Source organism: Cadophora gregata (genome assembly GCF_030347475.1).
Source record: "Cadophora gregata isolate MNR1 chromosome Unknown scaffold_18, whole genome shotgun sequence".
In the NCBI taxonomy this organism is placed as follows: domain Eukaryota; kingdom Fungi; phylum Ascomycota; class Leotiomycetes; order Helotiales; family Ploettnerulaceae; genus Cadophora; species Cadophora gregata.
The window spans coordinates 981,423-1,007,834 of NW_026695941.1; the positions used below are offsets into that span (position 1 = coordinate 981,423).

Below are 26,412 nucleotides of genomic sequence, written 5' to 3' on the forward strand. Positions count from 1 at the left end.
CGGCCTGGCCAGTATTCTGCGGGGTGCCGGACCAATACAGTAGATTTAAGGGTGCTGTCACAACGATCGAGGTTGCATCGACTGCTGTCATTGTGGCGGTGCTTCGCTGGGGCTCATGGAGATTATAATTCCCATAGCGAATGTGGTTAAACAGAGACCGCAATTTCACTCTGAAACCTGCTATGCCATTGGGCAAGCGAGGGAGGAGCCACAGATCGAGCAGCCATGATCGAGCAGAATAGTGAGACTGTCAAGCCACATGTGATGGTCTAACACGTCTCATACGATTTCAGGACGGGGTCTTTTTCGTTTCCTCCGTAGAAGATCATTTCCCAAAGAACCTCTGGGATGTGGCGTCGTGACGTGGCTGAGGAAAGGTGGCTGAAATCGAGCGTTCTAGCGAGGCGGGTAGCTTGACCTGCGACTCCAGGCAAATCACAGTCTACAAGAACGACACGCTCCCTCGGAGGTCTACATCTCATCATTCAGGATGGCTTTTCAGAGTCATTGCATGTCCCCGCCAGTTTTCGTTTTGTTCTTCAAAATCCGTCAACGTGGAGGGACCGACACCAAAGCCGGCTGGCAAATAGCCTCCCAGCCGCTCCCCCACATCAATATCAGCGTCGAATGGGGCACGATCACGGAGCGGCTCCTCAGACTCCACCCTGAATCAGGTCATTCTCAGTTCCTTCAAATCTCGGATTATCACCGAGGCCTCGATGAATACTGTAACAACACCGGCAACTATCACTGGTGTAAGCCGACTTCAAGCAGGCTACGGCCAATGATGGTTCTTCATGCAACAGATTTCACCGCTTTTTGTGCCTCATCACGGTCTGTTGCGATTGTTGGAGAATGACGCTGCCACGACTCATTTCAACCAAGCAAGAGCTGCATTAGGGGAGCTGGGGAGCAGCTGACCGATTAGACAACGCATGCGATGCAGCCTCGCAGGTAAATCATTCGGCTGCATTCTGGCTGACCTCAAAGTCTGGAGATCGAGGACAAGAAGGTCACGATGCGAAGCACACGTACGGCGCGGTCGCCGGATAAAGCGCTGGAAGGCCTCCTTCTTGCTCGCATTAATTACTTGCGTTCCGGCGCAAATGAAGCATAAGGCCCGAAGTCGATTTTTCGATAGGCAAGCTATAGCTGGCTTGAACAGGGGTCCACGGCAGAATATCGCGAACAAAATTCACCTACGTCATCCCTTTGTTGGTTGGTTTCTTAGTTTTCCGAACTTTTTTCTCCCTGTTGCGCGAAGTGCTTTTGCTCGTTCGATAGGACGAAGCACGTTACCATGTTGAATTTGGTTGTTTACATCAGTCTTGCGGGCGAAATCTAGTGCAGGTTTTCAACAACATGCGGTAGTATCGTGCCTTGCCTTGCCTGCTCTGCCATGACCTGCATACCCGGATTCCAGGACCTGCAGAGAAGACCCTGAAAAGGGGACCCTTTGGCCTGCCATCTCTATATTGATTGAGGGGAACAGGCTAGTACAAAGCCTGAAACACTGAGAAACGGTCCCATGCGTGAGCCTGAAATGAGAATGCATGAGGGGTCAAGTCCCTCAGCGTCGTATGGCGCTGAAGTTGCCCATCAAGCTCTAGGCCTCATGTATGGGGAGGGGGAAGCTCTAGGCCAATCTCAGGTCATTTGTCTGCACCACTTCTGACCCCCTCCTTGAGAGTTACAGTACGGTACTCGTGACTATTTTCTGTGTCCATGGCATTTTTGCGCTTCTCTCCTGAGCAAACAATTTTGAAGATATCACTACACCCCTCGCTATCTTGCCCCCAAATGCTCAACAGAGCACTCTGTCGCAAGCGCCACCCTTCCCGTTGCCTGCAGATTCCAGCCACAAGCCGCTCTAACACAGTGACATGGATGTGCATCAGAACGAAATCTGAACTGCCGCCAACGTTCAGGCATAGAAAATTCCAACACACGTCATTGTCATTCTATATCGATACTTCAACCTGTCAAAAGGGATGGGTGGTTTCTTGTCTCCAGACAATTCAGGAAACATCTCCGGGGAAAAACTTTCCCCTGATATTAGTCTTTGAGAATTAGTCCCAGCCGTCATGGGTATCTTCTACAGCTTCCAAAGCGCGCCACACCTACCCACGAGCGGATGGCGACGATTGAAGTAAAGATTGCCTATCGCTCGTATCTTCTTCTCCAGAAAAGTAAGAAAATGGGCCCCGCTCCGATGTCGATTATTGAATCTGGTGAGGCTCGGACCACATGTTTCTTTTTATATCTCGAGACCCCTAGATCTGCGAAACTCAATTGAGGCCGATCGTCGTGAGAATTATTTATTATCGTCTGACACTACGTCATGGAAGCGATTCCAAAGTTTGCGAGATCCACCGATGTCACCTGAAGGGTCCTTGTAAGCCCCGGCCAAGCACGCGCTTCGAATCGGCTTCCTATCCATCTTCTCATTTGTTCCACACTAGAAGAACGGAATGTCTTTGATCGCCTTCCATTTGTCTCTCTCCAGCCATTTCTCCGACTGGATGACCACTAACTCCTAAAAATAAGGGTTCTATTCCCATGAACCTCACACCAACGTCCTCAAGGTTTGTGCTTCCACTATCTTGCTTTCCTCGGACGAGCTCAAAATTTCAGTTGCCGACAGGCAAACAAAGAATTACAGTACACGCCGCCGATGTTGGCCCTTGCCATAAGGGTTCCCCCAGTCTTCGACATTCTCTTCCTTGTAGGAAGCGCAGCACTGCTGCTGTGCCTGCACATTCAAAGCATATACTCCGTAATGCATGTAACGCTGCAAGTCTGCCAGAAACGAGTTTACTATCTGCCATTCGCGGCACGCATTCACAGATGGCATTGCCCACTGCCGGATGGAGAGATGATACCGAGGTTTCGATGGGGTTACATACCGCTTCGAGCCACGGCTTTTGTCCATGGGTCAAGATGGGGGAAAGCCCCGAATGAGACGTTGTGATTCTGGTGAATGTTCCCTGCACCGCGCCGGCCACTCGGGGAACGGTGACCACCAGATGGGGCGGCTTGAAAGTATCGTGATTTTAGTGTTTCCAATATTACCTTATTACTGTATAATAGGAGGACTGCCCTGCCTATATGTAGATTATTGGTATCGGCATTTGCCTCGACATTTGTTGAAAACTCCTGGGAATATTAAACTGTCTGCAGCCAGAGCGAAGATAATGGCAAGGCATTTTGCTCGAGTCATGAGGTGAGACTCAGGTACTTGGGTAGCGACGTCGGATTTGGCGGGTCTGTCAAGGGGAGAGCCAACTGCTTGTTTGATATGACGACGATCTTACGCATACTTCGCGACCTATGTATGCATGATACCAACGAGCAACGTGTAGTTTTTCTGCTTGCCAAAAGCTTATGGAGAAGGATATATCGGGTTCGAATTACTAAACTTACATAACGCAGCCCTTTTTCAGGACGCAACTGGCCTTGGCACATCCAGCTTTTCGGGTAATGGTGCCGTGTTTCTGTCTATCCAAATGGCATGGAAACGAACAGTGTCTTGCTGGAGTTAATGAGGTCGAATCATGCACTACTTGTTCGGCAAGCTGCCTGCTTACCAATAGACCACAGTGCTTGCTTTCAGTTGGGCTTACCTTTGATAGTGGTAAAGTAGCCTCATGGCTCATCGCATCTGTCTGTCACTTGACGAACAATTCAAGACAGAGAGTTGAGTCCCGTGGTTCAATGATTCGCTAAAAGCCGCCTGGGCTTATCATGATTCAGGTCAGTAGGTGGTATCAGCAACGTTGAATAAGTGCACAAATCGAGTGAAGGTTGCAACCAAATCATACTCCGGTACCGACATGCACCCTCACTCTTTATAACATGTTTTCCTCTTTCTTTATTTCCCTCCAAAGCTCTCCCTTCCATGATTCGGCCTGTTTCCGCAGCTCCAGCCCATGTTTTGTTGAGATCCAAAATCGCTAAACGACTCTAAAACGGCCCGCTATCTCCTTTCTTATCGCAAGCGCCTCAAAAACGTCACCAGGCTTGGGGCTCGGAATCGAGGACAATTGCTTCCTCGTCCAACCACCATTCAGTCACGACGTTCCACAACTCGATATCACGCCTATCCACGAAGTCCTAGCATCTAGTGCTCAATCTGTCTTTGTATCATTATGGCTTCAGCTTCTTCGGGCTCATTTGAGCCCTCCCCGGCTTCGACTGCCCCTTCCACTGCGTCCGACTCTTCTGCGAATAACGCCTTGGCTACGGCGGAAAAACCTCCAGATGATACCTCGAAACTGCGGATGTTCTTGGGTATCTTGAGAAAGTAAGATGTCAATCTGCGAGGGCAAGGACGGACCATAATTCTTTCCTTCACCGCTCTATCTTCGGGATTTCAAGTCAAATTTGCCTCTCACTGTTTCAGAGATCTGAAGTCTCGAAACTAGCTTGCTGTATCATGGTAGAACTGTACTGATATGGCATTCCTTTCGCAGATTCATTGGAGTAGCAGATATTGCTTCGGTGCGCTTCTCATTGCCAGCCCAACTTCTGGAGCCGACGCCTAATCTCGAGTATTGGAACTACCTCGACCAGCCGCACACCTTCGTAGCCATTGGCGACTCGGACGATGCCTTTGATAGGATGCTGGAGGTACTCCGGTTTTGGTTTACTAAAGATTTGAAGTATGTGAAGGGGAAACCATGCAAGCCGTACAACTCAACTCTGGGAGAGTTTTTCCGGGTAGGTTTGGCATACTGCTGGTGAAGGATTTGGTCACTGATGACGGCATAGTGTAACTGGGAGGTACAAGATACCGCGCCGGCCATCACGGCAAGCAAAATGCAATCTGCAGCAGGAAGCGCGGCGTCCTCTATCAAATCAAAGAAAACACCTGCAGCCTCGCGCAATGCCTCGCCACCTGCCGATGTAAAGGCTGTAGAAAAGAATGGTCGTGTGGTAAAGGTGTCATATCTCACAGAACAGACATCTCACCACCCTCCTGTCTCAGCGTTCTTTGTGGACTGTCCCGAGAAAGGGCTCACAGCCCGAGGTTTCGACCAGATTTCTGCCAAATTCACAGGCACAAGTATACGAGTCACTCCTGGGGAGCACAACCTAGGGATATTCATTACGCTCTCAAAACGGGATAATGAGGAATATCAGCTCACACACCCAGCTGCCCACCTGGGAGGCTTACTACGAGGGAGTCTAAGCGTGACGGTAGGAGATTTGTGTTTTATCACCTGTCCCCAAACGAAGACCAAGACTATTCTGCACTACATGGAAGAAGGCTGGCTAGGCAAGACGCAGAACAAAGTGGAGGGAGTCATCTTTCGATATGATCCCGAGAACGACAATAAGACGAAAATCAAAGACGTCCCCGACAAGGATGTTCTGGCTAGGATATCGGGGAACTGGAAAGAGAAGCTTTATTTCTCGCTTGGCCCGAAAGGGGTATGTGTAAACATCTCTGCTTTCGTCATCCCCACCCCTAATAATTTCTCCCTGAGACATGTACCTATTCAATACCAGGCAAGATTAGCTAACAGAACCAGGATACTCAAACCCTCCTAATAGACCTTGCCCCCCTAAGCGTAGCCCCCAAGCTCCTTCCCCCACCAACGGCGCAATTACCCAATGAGTCCCTCCGCTTCTGGTCTTCTGTCACCGAAGCTATCAACTCAAGGCAGTACTCGCGCGCCACAGCACTCAAGCAAGAGCTCGAAGAGCGTCAGCGCGAGAAAGCCAAGGAGAGAGAAGAAACCGGTACGACATGGACTCCTAGATTTTTTGTCGGCGCTACGTCGCCCCTGGGGAAGCCAGAGTTGACGGATGAAGGGAGAGAGGCATTGAAAGCGCTGCAGGAGGATAGGTGGGAATTGAGCGAAAACAAGGTTATGGGTGCTTAGGTCAACCTCGCTGTTCTCACTTTCATTAGGAGTTGATTCGGGTGGTAGATACATGGTGCTTACACACACAGCTAGCAGATAGATATCAGGCTACAGAGATGATATGATCAGTGAGAAGATGGTATTATGTGCTGGCATAGGAAGGAGTTGGAGTATATACGTGGAGCTCGACATACGGTGACTTGATTCGGTTGATTGGTTAGCTGGTTGGTTTATCTGATAGCACGCTACAGATGCGAAGCATAGAAGTTCATGACGTGACCAGGACTGTCGGTGGCATATTTCTAGTTCTTCTCGGTCTCTAGATTCCAGCATCAGTTGGATTTACGATACACGGGTTCTTGGGCCGTGGCAATTTGGTATTTCATGTGCGACTCGTGAGCAGACTTCCCTCTCTTGCATATACTCATTCGTTTCCTTTGGTAGTTCTATATGTTGCAGTTGGTGGCGTCGAAGATGGTGTGCATGTTTTATTTGTTTGTTTGTTGACATAGCCCTCGCTTGACGCTGTGAGGAGATGCAAGCAAAGCTGGAGAAACGGCCAGACCTGTGGTTGATGAGACTTGACGTAGAAGTCATAGCGTACTAGATAAAGGAGTATACAATCTACCACGAAAAAAGATGCATTGCTCTGTCGGGCCGCTAGTGCTTTGACATCTGTCATCCATTTATTGTGTCGTAGCTATATTTAGACCCCTTGTCTGGGGCCAGGCTTGCCTCGCCTACATGCAACCACAGGCAAGCTGTAGATCGACTCAAGTGCCACGAGCCATTTCGAATCTGCGGTGTTGGTGTTGGGTATAGGGGGATTTTACTAAGGTTGAGGAAGTCTCAAAATGGGCTATCATAACAATCCGGCCATGTTCAATCATCTCCTTCATATTTTCTGAGGTTAATAGTATGTGAATGAGACTTCCCTGCTTCGCCTGGCTCCCTCACATGCTCGTATTCCGCAGATATACATTACCACTACAAATTGCTTGTAGACGGCGCTGCTGCTATTTCAATGACAGGATGCTTGGAGCAATCGAAGTTGAACGGTCGGTTCGGCTTCATGGAGCAAGTCCTTCAACTCAACGATTTCCGTCAACGTCAAGCGGATGAGCAATCAATCGCCGGGATCGTCGCATGAGAACGCCTGCCCTTTCTCAAGAAGGGCTCCTAATAGCCGTCTGTGACTGGTCCTACCATGCACGGGCAGTACTCGCTTGGCCTGCATGTGGGCCTCTCTTTGGCAGACGAGAAACTCAATTCGACTAGCAGTTGAACGGTCGATTACTGCTTCCAATGTATCGTCGTTGACAAAAGCCCCCTCAGGTCTAGCTTCTGAGCAGAAGAGCGGATGATTATACTTCTCACCATGTCCCATATCCAATGATAGGGTGACTTTTGCAACAGAACGCGAAGGGGGACACCCTCAATGCCGGAGGCAAGATTGAAGTCTACAGATAGTCAAGCATGGATTGAAAATAAATTTTTCATCCCTCGCGTGAAAGATTCTGTTAGTGTTGAGAAAAATTGAGCCCTGAATTTCAATCGGTGCGGCGTAAGTAGTGTCGTCGTAGACCTATTCTCGAGATGAAGAGCAAGTTCTAGAGGAGTTTCATCCAGCTTGTCTTTCACATTGCGACATGAGTTGATGCTGCTATTGTCCCTGCCAGCTGCGTTGAAGAGTGTTGTTGGATCGAGGTGTTTTACTTTGCATACTTGTGTCTGCAGATGCTCGCAAATGATGCTGACAAGATAACGTTCTGCCCCAGGCTTCGAAGTGGACTTAGATCCAGCGAAAGGGATAGCGACGATGACCGTAAGATCTCGGGGATGTCTTGCGATGTCAAAACGTAAGAAGCTTGTTTCTCGCCGGTTCATTGCTTAATTTGTCTTTTGATGTCATGTCTCACTTGGGCCAACAAGATGTCGGCAGAGATGGGCGAAACAAAGGTTGATCTCAACCCTAGATTCTCGGCTAGAAATTTCTCCCGTCTGACATCCCGATCTGGTCCTAAAAACCTCAAAGGACGGGAACGCAAGAGGATTCATCACAACCAAGTATCGCTCGATCATGAAATGATCCTTTGAGACTGTCCCATACGTTCGTCTGGCGTGAACTCCACAGTTGCGAAATACTCGGACAGGTGATAGGGTGTCTTTGCCCGGACCAAAAAGAATCGTTTCGAAATAGTGTTACACCCGATAGAATACCACCAATCCTGAACGTCAGGAGGTTGGGAGGTCCGATGAGGTACTGCCAGACAGCAAGACCTGGGACTGGGGCCGTGATCGACGTCCTTTTAAGCTCGAGACTGGCAGACTAGGTTGCTGTCAATACGGCTCTCGCATAAGGTAGCGACGATGGGGCGGATGCGGCCTGGCAGCCAATCAGCGTCTTGGAATGCGACATGGATCTTCGCATTCTACACGGTAGGGCAGTGCGGTGCGGGAAGAGCTGCCACAGTCGGCTGAGACGATGGACTTAGAGAATTCCTATATATTGCCGCTTCTCTGATTCCCAAGACTCATTTACTCCGCTGGTTCACAGAGATTTGAACGACGTCTGCCACTTGAACCGCAACCCTCACAACAACAACAATTTGCGCAACAGCGCATTTCTCAATTTTACTATCGCAATCTCCAGCATCTATTGTTCGAGACCGAATTCAGATCTGATACAACCGGGAAGCGTACAAGATGGAGGACGGGAAGTATGGTTCGTTTGGACTGAAAGTCGTGTCGAGAGACTCGCTGATGACTGTGAAGTTGACGGCAGCTTATGGTTTTATGCACCAAACAAAGGAGCACCCGTAGTATGGGCATTCTTATTCCTCGTCTCCGGACTCTGGCATGCCTGGCAGTGCATGTAAGTTTCTTCAGCGCTTCTTGTGGAGAAGTCAACTGACACTCTGAAAGACACTATAAGTCTTGGAAAGTCTCTGGCGTTCTGCCTTGGTCCGCTCTCCTCTTCGTTGTTGGTTATGTCCTTCGCGAAGTGGGGGCTTTCAACTACGACAATGTCAACATCTTCATCGCCAGTCTTGTTTTTATCTATGCAGCCCCGTATGTCTTCCCATACATCGTCCAACAGGGGTCCCATACTAATTTTACAGACCACTTTACGAGCTATCAAATTACTTTATGCTCTCCAGAATTCTCTACTACGTCCCGTACCATTCTCCAATCCATCCAGGCCGAGTCCTGACTACGTTTGGTGCACTCTCAGCCGTCGTAGAAGCTCTCAATGGCAACGGCGCGGCATACGTAGCCAACACAAGTCTACCGGAATCCAAACAGAACATGGGCAAGAGCCTTCTCAAATCTGCGCTCGTTCTCCAACTCGCAATCCTCGCAGCATTTTTGGTACTCGCCAGCTACTTCCATCGCCGGTGCAAGAAAGCCAATCTCCTACCCGCCAACTTACACGCCGCACTTGTTACTCTCTATATCTCGTCCACTCTGATTGGAGTCCGTACCATATTTCGCACGGTCGAATACTTCACTGTTTCGGACCTCAACTTTGCGGCTATACACACAGACAGCGATTTGTCCCCGCTCATAAGATATGAATGGTTTTTCTGGGTTTTCGAAGGCGTCCTCATGATAATCAATTCCTTCCTATTGAACTTCCGTCATCCGATGCGGTTCATCCCAAGGGACAACACCATTTACCTTTCCGAAGACGGAGTCACCGAGATTAAAGGCCCAGGGTATCTCGATAAGAGACCATTTCTTGTCACATTCTTTGATCCATTTGACATTCATGGTGCAATCAAAGGACGGAATATGAATAAGAGATTTTGGGAAACCCATCAGGAGGGAAGGGTTGATGTGGGGAAGAACCCGGACAGTGAGGCAGAGAGGGGTGTCTCTACTACTGCTACTACTACTAAGTGATAGATAAGTGTTTTCATGGTGGGGATAGAGATGGAGATACCCTGTGGCTTTTAGTTTTCGTACTCGACCTTTCTCGTTACATTGTTTTGATGTTGAATGTTGAGAGGGTGGCTTTTGGAGAAGTGTTTCGTACTGTGCCGTAGAATGCTTGTGCTTTTGCAAATTGATCAACGAATAAGCAGTTATTTATTACAAGTTATAGCCTCTAAAATCTAACAACTACGTTCAATTTTCAGCTGACGAGAAGTCTTTTTCCACCGGGGAGCTAGACGAGGCTGTGTATCAAATACCCCGCCCCTACATAAGGCTGATCCTCGCCACTGGTTGCTTCCACTTCAATAGTACTCAAGAACAAAATTGCATACAAAACTCCTTTTCGACACGGACAGATATATATATATATACAAGTGCTCTGTTAATTCTCACCGACTACCAGAGATCTCCATGATGCCATCCCCACTTAGCACCCAGGTCATTCAAACGTCTGACTCTGTTGTCACAGCTCTCCACACCACCTTGCGCAATATATTCGTAGCACTTGATGATGGGACAGTAAGGGTCTTTGATATAAATGATGGCCATGAAAGAATTCTCCAGGCGAGTCAGAAGGGTGGTGTTTGGGCTTTGGATACGTGGTTCGAAGAAGGGAGGGAGGAGGAAGAATGGCTTGCCGTTGGAGGGACGGATTGTTTGGTTGGTATTTGGTTGGTAGGGAGTCTGTGAGTTTTGATTTACTCTTCTGTTGGTTGGTTTGAGATGTCTCTGGTAATCTTGACCTGGCTGAGATAGGACTGGGAGATCCTCGATCTGACTTTCTTTGAATAATTGTTCCAGTGAGGACTGTTGCGAAGACATCCCAACGAATAGCGATAATATCTGACCTTCCACAATTAGTGACAAGAAAGTAAGCCTTGCCGGCCACCAGATGACTGTTCGCTGCATCTCTACCCTCTCAACATCCCGAGTTCTCTCCGGCTCACGAGATACCACCCTTCGAATATGGAATATCAATACCGCCACCTGTGAAGCAATCCTCGAAGGCCATACCAAAACCATCAGGCAGATCGCAGTGAAAGACAACGTCGCCGTCTCTGCTAGTTACGATTCTGATGCGCGGGTCTGGGATTTGGAAACGGGGACGTGTTTACATGTTCTAAAGGATCATACGGAGAAATTATATGCTGTGGCTTTTGATGGAAAGAGGATCGTTACTGGGAGTATGGATAAGACAGTGAGAGTGTGGGATCCAGTTTCGGGGTATGTTGTATTGCTGCTTTTGCATCTTGATCCTCCTGGACTTGAAGTTACTTGCATGGTGGATGAGCTAACCTGGATTCAAGGACATGCCAGACTATGCTGCAGGGGCATACTAGTCTGATCACGTTCCTGGACCTCTCATCATCGAATCTGATCAGTACCAGTGCTGGCGGTGACATATTTTCCTGGTCTCTGGAAAATTACTCCAAGAACTGGGAAGTCTCAGCTCATGACAATTCTGTGACAACACTCCAAAGAAACGAGGAAATCTTCATCACTGGTGGCTCCGATGGTAGGGTCAAGGTGTGGAATGGCAAGTGGAAGCCTCCCTAGAACAGTCTCCTTAGAACAGATGAAGGAATATACTAACAAAACTCATAGCCCAAACCGGAGCAGAGATAATTAACCTTCTGAGCTCAGATGCAGTCTGGCAGGTCGCCATCTTGGGCCAGAAAATCCTCACATTATTCTCGAGGAATAAGCAGATTATGATGGAAGTAAGCATAATCTCACCTTCCCAGACTCTAGGTGGGGTGTCGGTCCGTTAACTGATTTTGACGTACTGTAGTTTTGGGCTGTGCCGGCATCATCATGAGTTGAGGCACGGGGATCCGACAAACGAAAACTGCGATTGCACCACCGAGGATTCAGGATGGTTTGAGGTTCGATCTGTAAGGACTCAACCTTTTGAGGTTTACTCCGGCCAATCATCGATTGAGGTTCTGACTTTACCTTGCGTGAGCGAAACCGAATGGAACGAGGATAGTTCTGGTTCGCAGACCAGAGGACGCTCCGCCGCCCCTCGCTTCCTTTGTTGCTCCTCTGCCAAGTCATATGATGAGAAATAAGCAATAGGGCTATTGAACTCCTGCAATCCATAGAATGAGAGTATCTACAGTCATGCCTGACACACCTGGAGAAAAGACCATATGCCCAGCCTTTGTCTCCATCCGCAGCCATCTCGCGTTTTGCTCCTTTTCTCTCTCTTGAGTTATATTTATGAATGTCGTTACAGCCCGATGGAGGCGCAACCACGTTCAAAGCCACGAGATCATAAGACGTGTCTGATCATATCCATATCATATTATATCATATCAATTGCGGCACGGAAACTGAAATAACCTGCACTCGCACATCGAACATGTCAGGTCTGCCCCTAAGTAAACCCCTGTGGAGATCAGGGACGTCGGACATGTTTTCCCCAAAACTTAAAGGAGCAAAGCTTCCAGATCTCCGGGTGGCGTTCTACTGTACTGCACTGCACTGCACTGCACTGCACTACTACTGCACTGGGCTGTCGCTGTCGCTGTCGCTGTCCTGCACCAACTCGGGTAGCCTACACGGCCGATCTGAGCACGAGACAGGGGCTGGGGCTGGGGCTGAGGCTGGAGCGAGTACTGTACGGACGTACGTACTACTGCTGCTCCATCGCTCTCCAAGGTACGCTATGGCTATGTTCGCCCCCTACCTACCTTACCTTACCTTATGTCCGCAGGGCACATGCCAACCTTTACTGTACTGTACTGTACTGTACTGTACTGTACTGTACTGTACTGTACTGTACTGTACCTAGTACCTTATCCTTTCCCCACAGTCTTACAGTACTGCAACTTACTTGTTTACTTTCAGTGTCACAGCTTCCCAGCTAACAACAACCCAACCCAACCCAACCCAACTCAACTCACCTCGTCATCGTTAACACCACCACCACCACCACCACCACCACCCATCATTTTCACCAGTTTTCAGTGTCGCCGACTCCAGACCGAGCCCGTGTTTGAAGGGCAGGACCAATTTCCAGATTGAACACATTTCTCATTTCATTTCCACCGCTGCATCGCGCGCGCTTTGGTGATTTGTTTGTTTCTTCGGGATCAAGGGATGCACAGCCCCCCATCTGATCCTTCGTTGTTTCCCTCCCCCTCCACTTCCATGCCGCATCCGTAACCAGAGCCTTGTCTCCCAACTCCCAACTCCCAACTCCTAAGTCGCCAAGTGCGGTCGGTCTTAGACTGCAAAAGCTCGACTTCCAGGCGAAATATATTGACAGTAATCCCGGCCCGCGCTGTCACTGCTGTGCGATCTGGATTGAGGACGGACTCGAGGAGCGCCAGGTTTCATGGTGTTGTTGAACAGCCGAGTTATCCCTCTCGGCTTCCCGCAGTACGTAGCAGTAGGGGTGCGTCTTTCTTAGTCAAGTAAGCCTAGGGTACCTGATACGACGTTGTCAAAATCGTCTTTAAACCTTTGCGTCCCTTCAATTCTCTTCGAGCCAGTGCGGCTCAAACATCCCACAATTCTCCGCACCTGGTTTCGAGCAGTTCCCGTTGACTCCGGAGCTGGAGACTAAACAATGGCGAACCGGGAATCAAACAATCATCGATCTCGGACGACTCGGATACCTGCGCCAGGAATATTTGTTAGCGTCGAGTTCGGCGTGTCGTTTTCAAATCGACCACCACATACGGCTTCCATGGCATATACCTCGAGACGAATGCAACAAAGATTACATCAACAGCGTCAGCAGCAAGAGGAACACCTTTTACAGCAACGGGACTATTACCAACAACCCCGAGCAACTGATTTTGAAGGACCACATCCTGCTATCTTGATGCCAGGAGTCGGTGGCTACTATAATGAGCAGCATCGGCAGCAAGAGTGGCAAGATTGGCAAGAATATCAGCCGAGGAGAATGTCTATTCGGACACAAAACAGTCGCGAAAGAGGGAGCTCTGCTCCTCCATCGCTGTCCGATCATTCCGAGTCCATCGGTCCAACCAGTCCAGTCAGTTCTATGGGAACCTTCAACCAATTCGGTGGCCTCCAGCACACGTCTAGTATGCCCATAGGTGGGATACAAGACAGATTGGAGAGGCCACTTCCACCACTTCCATCACAGTTCAGGCTGGGAGAGGACGGATTACCCTGGACTACAGAGCCTTGGTACATTGAACCAGAGTCTGAGCATCCGAATTCAACGACGACAGGAATTGAGCTTGAGAATAGGAGGCAGGAAGACCCTCAGCGGGTGAGAGACCTGGAAGCACTGCAGCAGGCTATGATGACAGTGGACAGTCTACCTCACGAAGATGCATGGGAACCATGGACTTGGGACAGCGTAGGAGATATGCCTGGAGGTCCCAGAAGCTTAGGTTGGGCAGTGCGGTCAGAAGACTCACGGCATGGAATGTCTCCGAGGGGTCCACTGCCCTATGTTGTCAGTCAGTTTGAGCAAGCTCTTGCAAGAGGTTATGTGATGAGGCCGAGAAGTTCTGGCTGAAGATACCTCGAGACAGGACTCACGCCTGCACCGAGACACTACGCTTATAATACCCCCAAACACGACTCGAGATCCGGAGCAAAGGATAGTATAATATGGCGTCATGCTTTCGATCTATATACCCGAGGACAATACACTACGAACCGCTGCACTAGATCACTTTCAATACCGTCAAATCTATCAGCATATGACGAGCAAAACCCTCGGGATCACTTGAACGGACGCTACGGCTATGGGATTGAAAGAGACATGCAGATGATGGGTGAGCGGGTAGCTTGCTCCATGGGGGACCGAGGATCAATATGGCCCAGCAATGTCGTGGATGGATCTGGTATCAACTGCACGGGTAGCCAAGGGCCATGGACGCACATTTCCATTACAGAACCTCCGTTCCATTCTGCGAGGATGCACAATCTTGTGGAGATTGAACGGCGGCTCGGACTCAGATCTTCGACAGGGTTGGAAAGAAGGAACGAACATATGCACAAGCAGAGAAGGAACTATTGATAGTAGTCTAATCCACCAGATCATCATATATCTCAACAGATCTGCTCTCCGTTTGCGGACAGCTTCTCCTTCTTCGTGTCATATTTGCCTGCTCGTTCTCCAGTTGGCAGGTGCCACACTCGGATAACAAGGTTCACATGCACGCGAGGCAACATAGGATCCACTCTCGAAGTCATCTCGCTCATCGTTTGTCGAAACGACACATCATCACATGCCGCTCGCGAAACATGAAACACAATTCTCCTGCATGCACCTCTCCGTGCGGACCACAAAGCTGGGGATATCTGCCAGCTTGGCACGACTGTGGCACTTCTCACCCAATGGCGGGTGAGGCTGGCTGAAGGTCGCGGGGCTGAGGCCCACGGGTGAGGCAAGCTGCACACAGCCACCTCAGCGAGCTTTGTCGCCTCTGTCCCGTGTTCATAGCCTCTTTCTTCTGCAATGAACCACCTCCTTGTATGATGATCTTTCAAGTAACATTATCGCACAGCTGATTTGGTTTGACCAGCGCTCCGCAACCGATGTCGTAGACGAGCGTTGTAGGAGAGCCGGGCAATATGGCAGAAGCCGCCGAGTTAACATCGGCCACTGTCAGCGTGCCAGCCTTATTCACCAGCTGCATCGAGCAATTTGACATTGCGGTCGATGATGTAAACCTTAGTGAGGAACATGAGCAGCTATTTACTCTGGTAAGCCTGTCATCTAATTTCATCTGTGATCGATGCTGACTTACTTGTAGTTCTCATTACAGCGAATCAGGTTTGGGCTTTGGGGCGAGTCTATCGGGCTGATTCCCAGTTATCACGAAGGACAAAAGCTTCGGTATGATAAGAAGCTAGATCGCCCGGATATAAATGCAGTAGTTCTGAGAATCCTCAAAAACATCAAATCCATGCTCGATGGAGCAAAGCCGATGGGCAGGGCAGATGGTTTGGGGCCAGTTGGGTTCTCTCATTCGACGTCTTCACGGGGCTTAGAAGTGTTCAAACAGCCCTACGAAAGACTCAAATTCATGTTGCAGAAGGCTCACCCAGAAGTCTCGTCCAAATATGTCTTCAGACTCGATATTCATAGAGTTGATGACTTTGAGGCGATGATCAGTCGACTTCGAGACTTTGTTGATGGACTTGAAAGTATTACCAAGTCTTTTGGACTTCTTGAACAGCAGCATGCTAAGCTTGTTGAGGAGATCAAAGACATCTCCGACGTTCAAAGTCTGAGACTGCTACGCGATGCTACTTTGAGAAAATCGTCACTTCAATTTCAGGTCTTCGAGACCGCTACTCAACGTCTCGAACTCATGACCGGATCTGTCTTGGAGCGCCTCAGCGGAGAAACTCTGGATTTCAGCACCATATACTTGGCAACAACAGCCTCGATTACAACATCTGGTGGGATGAGATCCTTACAGACCGAAAGTTTGGTCAGTAATGGCCATTCACTGTCTGAAAGCGCACGTCTTTCACTGATTTCAGGACAGCCGCAGGCACAGAAATTCCGAGCTGTTCCTCCTTTACGCCGGCCGAAAGAAAAAGCAAAGCCGGCGACGTCATGTACTGAATGTCTGACAGAACATTACAAGTGCGTCACAAATGATAAAGACCAAGCTTGTACGAGATGCCTCCAAATGGAAAGAGCATGCAGCTTCCTGCTTCTAGTGCAACATGAAGACGAAGAAGCCAATGAACCTCAGCTTGGATCACAGAATCTTTTGAAGTCAACTCCCGAAGCACTGACGGAGATTGCAATCGAGAACTCGACATCTTCAAGCGGCTTACCTCAGAATCAACGCTTACTGAGTGACCTAGTTGCGTAGGCACAACCACGGAAACCTTTGGCTTTTCAAACGGGTGACAGTCATTATGGTGAGCAGTTACAGGAAATTAAGGAAGAAGACACCAAATACTGGATAAACAATTCAGGGAAGATCGTTGCTCATGTGAACAGCGGATCTTCTGCAGCAAAGAGGATGTTTCTTGAGCTGCGAAATATTCGGTCCGGAAAAGTGCCTTTTGTCAGTGCAGCCCCTCTAGATGACAGGCTGGACAGAATACTGGCGAGTATAGAAGGACCGCCTGAGACACCTTACGAGGGCGGTGTATTCTGGATTACAATCAAATTGTCACAAAGTGATCCCTGTGGACCCCCGCTCATGCGTTTCCACACAAAAATCTACCACCCCAACATATCTCCGCAAGGGCACATTTGTGCCGACTACAAGGACAAGTGGAACGACGTGCTTTCCGCAGGCTTCAGCGAATCCCATGTCAAGGATCCCTCGGATTTATGGTTCTCGGGAAACTCAAGGCAGATCAAATGGTCTCTAGGAGCTCTGTTAACGGCAATATGCGGACTTCTAGCATCTCCTGATGTTGAAGATCCACTTGTGCCAGAGATTGCCATGAAATACCTCGAAGATTACGATGAATATTGCCGAAATGCAAGACTATTCACAAAGAAATGGGCAACCAGTCAAAGGCCAGATGAAAGGAGCTTTCTGTTTCTTGAAGACTCATTATCTGACCGCTCGGGTACACACATGCCACATTTTGCCCTTGGAAGAAAAGCCGCCAAACATTGATGTGGTCAGCCTTCAAAAGCCGTTGCGCGAAATCTATGACGACAAAGTTCTTGAAGGAGCTGATTCTATGGTTCAACACGAACCATTGATAGGGAGCTCACAGAGGAATTTTGCATCGATCGTCCAAGAGTATTCCCCTCTAGCTTCTTACGTCAACTCTTCGGTCAATTTAAATGGAATCACTCAAGAATTCTTCAGTAATCCAGCAGAATATCCCATAAAATGGTCCGCAAACTCGACTGAGAGCTACATGGCGCCTGACCTAAGGCGGTTAATTCGTCGTTGTGGTGGACGCCTGAAAACAAACCCCAGTTTTCGTGGCAAAGAACTCTCTGACGTTTCAATCTGGTATTCACTCCTAGAGATCTTTGTTTTCAACAGGCGGCCCTGGAACCGTGGAACAGACAGTGATGAAATGAATCGAGCGGTTAAAGCCTGTACTGGTCCCTATTTGACACTGTGCGAGCATGGGATATTTGAAGTGACGGAAGCCTCTTCGCACAAATTCTATAAGATCTCAATCGAAAACGTTATTGGGGATGCGGAATGGACTATAATCAGATCTTGGGACGACTTCCGCGAGCTGAACAAGCAATTGTCCATTTTCCTGCCTGGAGCTGAACTCTGGCAACCAGGATCCGCCCTTGATAGGCAAAGCAATTGGATCAACTACCTATCGGACGAAACGATCCCCAATCCTCGAGTCATGGGCCCACTGCTAGGCTTTGCCCTCAGGTCAACATTCCTACAACACGGCTCTAAGCTCCTTGATCTAGCCATGAGTTCCGGAATCATCGCTTTTCTCCGACCCACTGGAAGCTTAGATGGGGTCACTTTGCGGAACGAAGGATTTTCTGTGTATAGAATGGCTATGTATGGAGAACCACTGCGTATCATCAACTTGGGTGCTTTCATACCCCCGAAGCTCTTTGCAGTCATGATGGTGAACCGAGTAGCAGAGTACGAAACCCCAGCCTCCACATATTTGATAAATCACGGGCAGTCACGTTTCAGTCTACTTCTTCGTTCGAAGTTGGATCCAGAGTCAGCACAGAGTTTTGATCTCTACACTGTGAAAGACGTGGCTGCCTCTGAGAGTCTGACAGCTCTCGATTCTCCTCCAGTCCCGATGTTACTTTCGTTTTCAATTGGTTCTGCGTCGAATCTACATGAGTCCGAGTTTGAATCGATGAGCTTTCTCTTCTCTGATTGGATGGATTTTATATTGTGGCATGAGGTATTGAAGCTTTTCAGTCGACTCGGGCCTTATCCTGATGGACCTTGAAGCCATGATATTCCACGCAGCTACCTGCTTTCTTTTTCCGAAACTATATGATTTTCTACGCGATGTGTATTTTAATTCTGAGAATTAACCCAGCTTGGGTATTCTCTTAGACGACTTGCAGATACATAGCTGATTGGAAATCTTATGTATTCTCACTTATGTCTTACTTAGTCCGGCTCATAAGTAGATCGTACCTCCCACCACTGCATAATCATCTAAATGGTCATGGTATCATACGCATTTACAACCAAATTTGTACAGTGACTTTACTCAGAAACAGATTTCTGAATTCGTGCGACAGAAAAACAATATCTACAACAAGATCGCCCGATGCCTTTAAAAATCTGGCCCTGGCTTCTCTGTATGGCCACGACCATTTTGTTGAAAAGTACCACGACCTTGAAGCAATGTTCGGTACCACACGTCTGGTCTAAAAGGCACAGTGGGAATTCTGCGCTGACAGCCTCCAGATTTGGCGACCTCTTGTTGACATTGATGCATTAAGCGAGGTCAACTGAAACGAGAGCAAAAAGGCATCCATAAGACATTCACACTCCAGATATCCGCTGCCGATGATCAGGAAAAGAGTGCGGTCATATGTGCAACTATATGAATTGTCATAAAAACCACAAATTCGAAAGAAATTCAATTTTTTTAACTGCTGGGATCGTCCGTCAGAGTCAAATAGAGCGTGAACCCGCCCCTTCCCACCAGAGGGGAACATGCGCGAAGCAGCCACAAATATTTGATCTGATCCTGTCTGTCCATGGCAGTTCGAAATTGAATGCCATTCGAGAAGATGCAGGGAGCTTGTAGCTCGGCAGTCACAGATAAGAGCACATGAGTTGAAAGCGTTGTGGTGATCTGCATATGACGCCATGAAGTGGAAGGACAAGAAGCAGAGAATGAAAAGACGCCTTGCTCTGGTACATGTGAATTGTGATTGGCCGTCGGTAAAAGGAACTGACTTAACGTCTGCCAGTCGCGCAAGAAATCTCGTACGTTGGGACTGCCGGGGAAAAGGCAGGTGCGACTCCAGTTCAACTGGAACTACCAAGCTAGCACCCCCATTTCAGCCGCCTCGCAAACTGGCAACTGCATCGAATTGCATTGCATTGCAGGCACAACTCATTGACGTTCCCTAGCACTGCTCCACAGGGAAGCCGCGCAATCTCAGCATCGTCTCGCGCATCCCTACCTTCCGGTCGCTCGCAGTTGACTCGACTCGACTTGCTTCGCTTCTCGGACCGCATCTCGGTTCGCATCCAACACCACCACCGCGACCTGACCAGACACTCGCACTTTCCTTCCCAACAAATCCAAGCAGAGGCGTGGACGAACAACCATACACACACACTCCTCTGACAATGATCGGGACACGGACATGCCTTCCTCTTCACATCACACAGAATTTTGAGAGAATTTCTAGGATATCCACACCCCGCTTCGTCTTGATATTGAGACATCCGGAGCGAAGAGAATGTACGCGCACCAATGCTGGATTTACCTTACTCGCCGGACGACACATGAGATGTGTATTCGGAACGGAGCGAATTGATTTAACGTATTCAGCGAGGAGTGTAATATATTTCAGAATGGAATGTGAAGTCGGTATAGAATGAGTGGGGCGACAAGGCATTTCGTCCTCCTTGGTTCGGACCTGCTCGTCCGTGACCTCTGCAAGCGTGGGAGGGAGGAATCGAGTGGAGACTTTGGAGGAAATCGGGGGCAGGGAACCAATAATATGGCAGACGCGAGAGATGAGTATGACAGCATAGCAACCCCTGGAGCAGCTTGGGCTTGAAGATGTTGAGAACTGCGTTGTGAACCCGGATCCAGGACAATGTAGCCATTACGATATCATTCAACAGCAATTAGAATAGTATTTCTTTCTCCTTGAACCTGCCTCTAATGTATCTCATCACCCATCATCACCAATCCACTCAATCCAACCAGGAATGTAGTTACACTCAGGACCCCCCACCATTCTCTGTCCAGCTCATCCAACATCATAATCTCGTGTTTTCGTAAAACTCCCCTGTGGGCCCTCTAATTCCAGTCCAGGCCTCCACCAAATCATATCCAATCCCGTTTCCATCTAGAAGCGAACAAAAGAAGCTTTAGGGAGTCCCAAAGGAAAGAGGCAAAAACAATAAAACCAAAGGGGTATACACCACAACAAAAAGCGCAAGTCAACGCCTTAACATGGCCAGCTAGCCAAATGTAGTTCTAGTCAATAATCCAAACCAAAAAGACTACCGCCCCAAAGATAACAGATCCTATCGAGTACACAAAACCACCAAAAACGGCTCATGCTACAAAGTGTAAACGCCGCTCCCGATGAATGCCAGGTGTAATCCAGATCCGTGTATGTCGTTCAAGGAGAAGTTTGTATGCGTACTCGAAAGTGTGATGAAGTGGAGTGAAGAAGGGTAACGTATAGACATAATTTCGTCGGTTTCCGGGAAGTGGTACAGACACAAAAGAAAACTTTCATCCCAGACTTATTCTGGTATGAGTGTAACATCACCCTCATCCTCGTCGTCATCGTCGGCCTCGGGTGCTTGTCGCGCTGCTCGTTCTGCATATATTTTTTGCTTGCCGATATCAGCGGCTCCCAATGAATCGATGTAGGTTCTGAACTTGACGATCTCGCGAAGAAGATAAGAGGACTTCTTCTCCCAATTAGCCATAGCCTTCTGTGCGTTGGGGTGACGCGGAGTAAACTGGATAATGTTAGCGATGTACATGAACAAAATCATTACCAAATAACCTACGGCAAGTAACATAGGACTGCGTAATTGATTGTGCTTCTGGAGCTCATCCTCAATTCCGGCAACATAATCCGACAAAGTTCGCAACTGATCCGCTTCCATAAGGTTGCTGGCTCTCATACTCTGAGTTGGTGGTGTCCAGTCCGAAATGTTAATCTTGTCTCCGGGCAATCGAGACCTGAAGCCTCCGCTGGGATATCCTTGATCAAGACTCGATCTGAGAGAACTCTGAAGACTCGGTCGGTTTCCACTGGTAGATGGTCTTGTAGACTCGTTGATAGCATTTACCAACGAATTGTTGACAATAGCGTCAGACCATCCATACTCAATATTGCTGATACCGCCCACAAGCGGATGATTTGACAGACGGGCACTCCAGTAGTTGGCAGTGGAGACGAATTCCTTGACGATGTCTGGTGTACCAACCTGGAAGAGATGGACTGCTCCCGATGGCAACGAGAGAGCCCAGACGTGGGGACGGGCCTTGGAATAACCGGGAGAGGGGAGTGCGCTGGCTATGGTTTGCCTGAGGAGGAACGATCCAAGGCTTTGAGCGTTCTCCTGCCAATTGCCTCCGCCAACAACCCCTCCAGCAGTCTTACTTTTGTTCTTGTTGCGTATGCTTTTTGATGAGAAGGAGAAAAGGCTCATGTAACCCTTTTCGATAACGGCAAAGACCTCGTTCCAGTTACGATCTTTGGCCTTCTTGTCCAGAGCCTCCAGGTGATGCTTGTGCTTAACAATTCCTTCCTTTGCCCACGGCGCTCCATGCAGTTCCAAGGACTCGTCTTCAAGTAGGGGTGCGACGCGGTGTTCTTCACTTTCATCTCTTTCACTGCCATTACTTCCTGGACCTCCAATGGTCTCCTCACGAATGATAGCCTGACTGAGGGCATTGGCGAAACCAATAGATTGCTGGTAGTCGCCTTGAGGAAAGCCCGACCCGCGTGAATCAACTGACATAGAGGTGTGCGTCTTACCAAGAGAGTATTTGCTCCATGTGCTGGATGATACAGATGGACTCCACATTGAAGACTGATCATCCAAACTTGTTCGGCTAGAACCCATGCCGGAACCTGGATACAAGCGAGGCCGTGAACGATTCTTGCTTGCCCACTTTCCATTCCCTACTCGGACAGTCTCCGCCGTTCTTCCCCTGATAAAGCTTTGAGACTCTGATGGTGCTTTGCTCAGCACGCTCGGAGTTCGGCGGAGCATTCCGTTTGTGAAGACCGACAGGCTATTGGAAGAAGGTGCTTGAAGAAGTGGTTTCTCGATTGGTGCGCCAAACAATGGCAAACGTTCGTTTCGAATGGAGTTATAGAAGTCTTTGAGCACAATCTCTACTTGTACTTCCCATGTTCGCAGTGTTCCGTGGAAAGGTGCTTTTACCAATGGTCCGCAGTCGTCGATAGGTGTGTCATAATCCAGTGGGGTAGGCGCAATTCCATCAGAATCCGTCCGCGGTGGAGGCTTGAAGGAAGTTCTCCATGATGGTCTCTCAACTTCGATGGAAGACCTTTCAGGCTTCAATGAAACGTCGCTAGCTTGCTTGGCAGAATCGAAGGTCGAGCTCTTCCCAGGTAAGATTGATGGTCTAGTCGGTTCGAAGGCATCGGGGGCAAGCTCTGCCACACTTTTGCGAATGGTGGGCATCGTGTTTTTCACAAACTGGCTGCGAGTCATCTTCTGATCGATATCCGCCAGATGTAAATCTGTGTTTAGGAGGAGAATCGAGTAGCAAATGGTATGGACGACATCTAAACAATGTTAGTTATTGGCCACCAGACGAAGGAAATAAACTAACCAATTCCTTTGAAGCCATGATTGGGGTTACAGTGACACCACCGTTTGGCAAAGTTGACCAAAATACGGTCCACCTGCTGACTCTCGGCTTTCAGGACTAATCGACCACACATGAGACGCAACGCGGCAAGTATGTTAAGATTTGTAAAGTTGTAGAGCTCCATATAGGCCACCAAGGTCCTTAAACGAACGGGACTATCTTCGCCCATCCATGCAGCAGCCCTCTCCTTCTGAACGAAATCTTCGCTTCCGTCATAGATTTTTTGCGCTTTCTCGCGATCACTCTCGCTTGGGACTATGTCTTCTTCAGCTGGGCATTCGTCGTCGAGAGATTTGATTGCTTCAGCAGCGGATAACAGGCGTCGCTGCTGTGGCGGTGACTTTTCAGCTTCCTCTCTACCTTCCACCTGCAAAATTGGCAAACTCGTGGCAGATTTGTAAACCGTATCAGTCGAACCAGACATGATGCTGCTAGGTGGCTGCTTGGAATTCAGAGGCATGGCAAGGTTCGACTCGGCGAGATCTTCTTCCGAAGAGGATGCCTCCAGCCACACACGATTTTCTGTACTTTCTGACAGAGGCTGGCCCGGCACTTTAGTGGGAGTCAGCATGACCCATTCCTCATCTTTAGTAGCTAACGTTGTTTGCTTTATGCTTGACTTAGATTCAGTTGTGCTTCGGGGAGATTCCACCGTCGAGTGAGGCTTATTTTGGTCAATCTTTGATGAGGCAGTCGGTGATCGCTTTGAGTGAACTCTTTCATACTCTGCAACGAGCGCCATATCTCTGGCGACAGACGAAGCAGGCTGTTGGCCAACCTGCCGTTTTGTTCCAGAACCATCCTTGAGACTCGAAGCAGAATTGGAAGTCGCTGGGACTTCACGGTCATTATCACTGCTATCTTGCAAGAAGGTTCCTTCACGGACATCTTGCGAATCTTTTGTACTGGATGCCCTCTCATTGGAATTAGACACCAGTTTATTTTGGGGAGGCGAAGATGATAGATTGTCCAATGGCTCCCGCTCGGTTGGTCGTACAGTCCTTATGGTGGCGCTCTTGTCTGGTTCGTAATCTGGCGAGAATCCCCTCACAGTCCTGTCCTTGGGCTCTGGACTGTCGTTCATTTGTCGATCAAGATTGGAGGGGGGAAACAAGTCGATTGGGCTCCGGGCCGGGGTCCTTAAATATGGATTCATAACTTTCCTGAGACTACTGACAGGGCTGGAAGGAGCTCTCGTAGGAGCAGCTTCCCGCTCTGTCTGTAGCGGTAATGGCGGAACTGTTGGAACGGGTGTTTCTGGCTCAGAAATAGACTTCTTCCGTCGCCGAAAAAACGATGACGGCTTTTTCGTGAGTACATGTGCTTGCTCCTTTGGTGGAGGCGGGGCTTCTCGAGGGGAATGCGCATGTTGGGACTTGATTTGGGTGCCGATATGCTGAGGCCGACTCTGTGGTCGGTCCGTCGTTTCAGCAGATGTCGTGGAACCGTGCGAAGGAGGGGGTTCCGTAGTAGGCACAGGGTTGCTCCTCGAGCCGAAAACTCTTCTAAAAAATCCTGGGCGGTCTTTGGGTTGGGCGAGGCTAGTGGGTTGCTGGTCTTTCGTTTTGCCATAGCCAACTAATGGTCCAGGCGCAGAAGGAGGCTCTTTGATGAAGGCGGGCATAGGAGGTAATTCGCGATTTCGGTCTTTCAACCCGTAGTCAAATCTGCTTCCGGATGTATTGTTGGCGGAAAGCTTTCCCTTGTAGCCACTTTTCGAGGATCGTGTACTCCTTTTCCTCTCCAACTTCTGTGGTGGGCTTGCTTGTACCGGGTCTGGCTGAGAAATCATTATTGGAGATGCAGGCCGCATTCTTCGTGGTCCAACTGGCACTGTGGGTGTTGGCGCAGCATCATAGTCGTAATCGTTGAAAGGAGGAGCATTCGTCTCGATAGGTCGAGGAATAGGATGTGAGGGCACTTTCATTGCAACTCGATCACTGCCATAGTCGAAGCTCGAGGATCGTCCAGCTAGTCCATGTGTCCATCGTTGATTACTTGTGACCTGCGCGTACCCCAGCTCGAAACTGTTGACACTACTTCCCTTGCTTCCTTTCCCACCCCGTGAATGTATCCCTCTAGGAGGTATTTGCTGCGGCGCTGGAGGCCTTGTTCCTGAAAATGTCGATGTGCCGTCGTTCCGAACGCTGTTTATTCTCCCTAGATTGGTCTGAAAATTCGAGCTACTGTTACTCCTTCTTCCGCGAGACAATTGTCCTCCAGAGTATCGAGACGAATCGTCCGCAGGGTCATAATCAGAACTGTACGAGTAATTGTGCCCGATTCCTCGCCCGTTCCTTGGGGCGAAATTCTGTGCCGGTTGATATGATTCCTCGTCCCCAAAAGTCGAATATAATTGTTCCTCGTCAACCGTAGGCTGCCTGCCAAATCCGTCTCCTTCTTGTGCGAAGGAGAATTGGTCGAGGGAGAGCAGCATGTGGTCGACCAGCGAGTCGCGCGTAACCTGACGTGGAGACAAAGAAAGATCATGCGAGTCTCGATTTCCAGGTCTGCCCCTTTCTGAGTCTTGAACCTTATTGTTTGCAGGGTCGACTGGTGTTATGTCGTCCAAAAATGTCTCCCTTGGCCCAGTCCGTATATTAAGCGCCCGGTTCGCAGCTACAATATTGCCTCTGCTGGGACGATAGTTTTCCATCTTGGGCGGCGTCTGCGGGGGAGAGAAGTCCTTACCCTTCCCTTTGTAGCCAGTATCGAGATTCAATGACACCCCTAGGCGCTTTGTAGGCGACGAGGGTGTGTTCTCGAACGACTGCATCCTGACGGCCGGTTGGAGATGTCCCTGTCCCAGACTGGCACCAGCACGATGCGTGGTTGGCTGCCCATGTACCCAAACGCAGTTCGACGTCGACGACACGGATTGGCATTCGCAGAGCAAGCAGTGGTCGAGTGAGCCTTGCGCAATTGTTCAATGAATCGTCCTGGATCGTCTGCAAACAGCACTCGTAGGCTGGGATCTGATACCGAGGGCGTTTGATTATTGAAACGGCCGAGGCGATTATTATTTCTGACCCTGGTCGACGGGATGCGGTAGAGACTGTGGGTGTCGTCAGGGACGGCAACGAGGGAGATCTTGGGAGATCCGTTT

At 49.1% G+C, this 26,412-nt stretch overlaps 8 protein-coding genes across 9 annotated transcripts; 6 read left to right on the plus strand and 2 right to left on the minus strand.

The window, feature by feature from the left end:
• Nucleotides 1-4,148: 4,148 nt before the first annotated feature.
• ONS95_006728 (uncharacterized protein) lies at nt 4,149-5,888 on the plus strand (the record flags this gene model as incomplete). The annotated part of the gene is made up of 4 exons (XM_058500201.1): nt 4,149-4,303; nt 4,473-4,719; nt 4,771-5,433; nt 5,535-5,888. The coding sequence occupies 4 exons, from the start codon at nt 4,149-4,151 to the stop codon at nt 5,886-5,888; spliced, it is 1,419 nt and encodes a 472-aa protein (XP_058350037.1).
• A 2,688-nt stretch (nt 5,889-8,576) lies between these two features.
• On the plus strand, nt 8,577-9,776 carry ONS95_006729 (uncharacterized protein; the record flags this gene model as incomplete). The annotated part of the gene is made up of 4 exons (XM_058500202.1): nt 8,577-8,595; nt 8,646-8,745; nt 8,796-8,942; nt 8,993-9,776. 4 exons carry the CDS (start codon nt 8,577-8,579, stop codon nt 9,774-9,776), a joined length of 1,050 nt encoding a protein of 349 aa, XP_058350038.1.
• Nucleotides 9,777-10,031: 255 nt separating this feature from the next.
• On the plus strand, nt 10,032-12,168 carry ONS95_006731 (uncharacterized protein). 2 transcript variants are annotated; one of them, XM_058500204.1, is made up of 5 exons: nt 10,032-10,495; nt 10,671-11,033; nt 11,117-11,346; nt 11,415-11,530; nt 11,602-12,168. In XM_058500204.1, exons 1-5 carry the CDS (start codon nt 10,221-10,223, stop codon nt 11,626-11,628), a joined length of 1,011 nt encoding a protein of 336 aa, XP_058350039.1. In that variant the 5' UTR covers nt 10,032-10,220; the 3' UTR covers nt 11,629-12,168. The 2 variants fall into 2 exon arrangements, with proteins under 2 accessions (XP_058350039.1, XP_058350040.1); XM_058500205.1 differs by having other exon boundaries at nt 11,117-11,530.
• Nucleotides 10,206-10,631, minus strand: ONS95_006730 (uncharacterized protein; the record flags this gene model as incomplete). The annotated part of the gene is made up of 1 exon (XM_058500203.1): nt 10,206-10,631. One exon carries the CDS (start codon nt 10,629-10,631, stop codon nt 10,206-10,208), a length of 426 nt encoding a protein of 141 aa, XP_058350041.1.
• A 1,218-nt stretch (nt 12,169-13,386) lies between the features above and the next one.
• Nucleotides 13,387-14,313, plus strand: ONS95_006732 (uncharacterized protein; the record flags this gene model as incomplete). Its single annotated transcript, XM_058500206.1, has 1 exon — nt 13,387-14,313. One exon carries the CDS (start codon nt 13,387-13,389, stop codon nt 14,311-14,313), a length of 927 nt encoding a protein of 308 aa, XP_058350042.1.
• Nucleotides 14,314-15,377: 1,064 nt separating this feature from the next.
• ONS95_006733 (uncharacterized protein) lies at nt 15,378-16,636 on the plus strand (the record flags this gene model as incomplete). Its single annotated transcript, XM_058500207.1, has 2 exons — nt 15,378-15,509; nt 15,560-16,636. 2 exons carry the CDS (start codon nt 15,378-15,380, stop codon nt 16,634-16,636), a joined length of 1,209 nt encoding a protein of 402 aa, XP_058350043.1.
• Nucleotides 16,637-17,243: 607 nt separating this feature from the next.
• Nucleotides 17,244-18,686, plus strand: ONS95_006734 (uncharacterized protein; the record flags this gene model as incomplete). Its single annotated transcript, XM_058500208.1, has 1 exon — nt 17,244-18,686. The coding sequence occupies one exon, from the start codon at nt 17,244-17,246 to the stop codon at nt 18,684-18,686; it is 1,443 nt and encodes a 480-aa protein (XP_058350044.1).
• Nucleotides 18,687-19,376: 690 nt separating this feature from the next.
• Nucleotides 19,377-26,082, minus strand: ONS95_006735 (uncharacterized protein; the record flags this gene model as incomplete). Its single annotated transcript, XM_058500209.1, has 3 exons — nt 19,377-21,412; nt 21,464-23,220; nt 23,268-26,082. 3 exons carry the CDS (start codon nt 26,080-26,082, stop codon nt 21,191-21,193), a joined length of 4,794 nt encoding a protein of 1,597 aa, XP_058350045.1. The 3' UTR covers nt 19,377-21,190.
• Between the last annotated feature and the right edge of the window lie 330 nt (nt 26,083-26,412).

Bases quoted from the DNA above. Each gene is read 5' to 3' on its own strand.
- ONS95_006731 (XM_058500204.1), top strand. From the start codon at position 10,221: ATGATGCCATCCCCACTTAGCACCCAGGTCATTCAAACGTCTGACTCT. The intron at 10,496-10,670 runs GTGAGTTTTGAT...TTCCACAATTAG, and splicing joins ATTTGGTTGGTAGGGAGTCT to TGACAAGAAAGTAAGCCTTG. The intron at 11,034-11,116 runs GTATGTTGTATT...CCTGGATTCAAG, and splicing joins GTGTGGGATCCAGTTTCGGG to GACATGCCAGACTATGCTGC.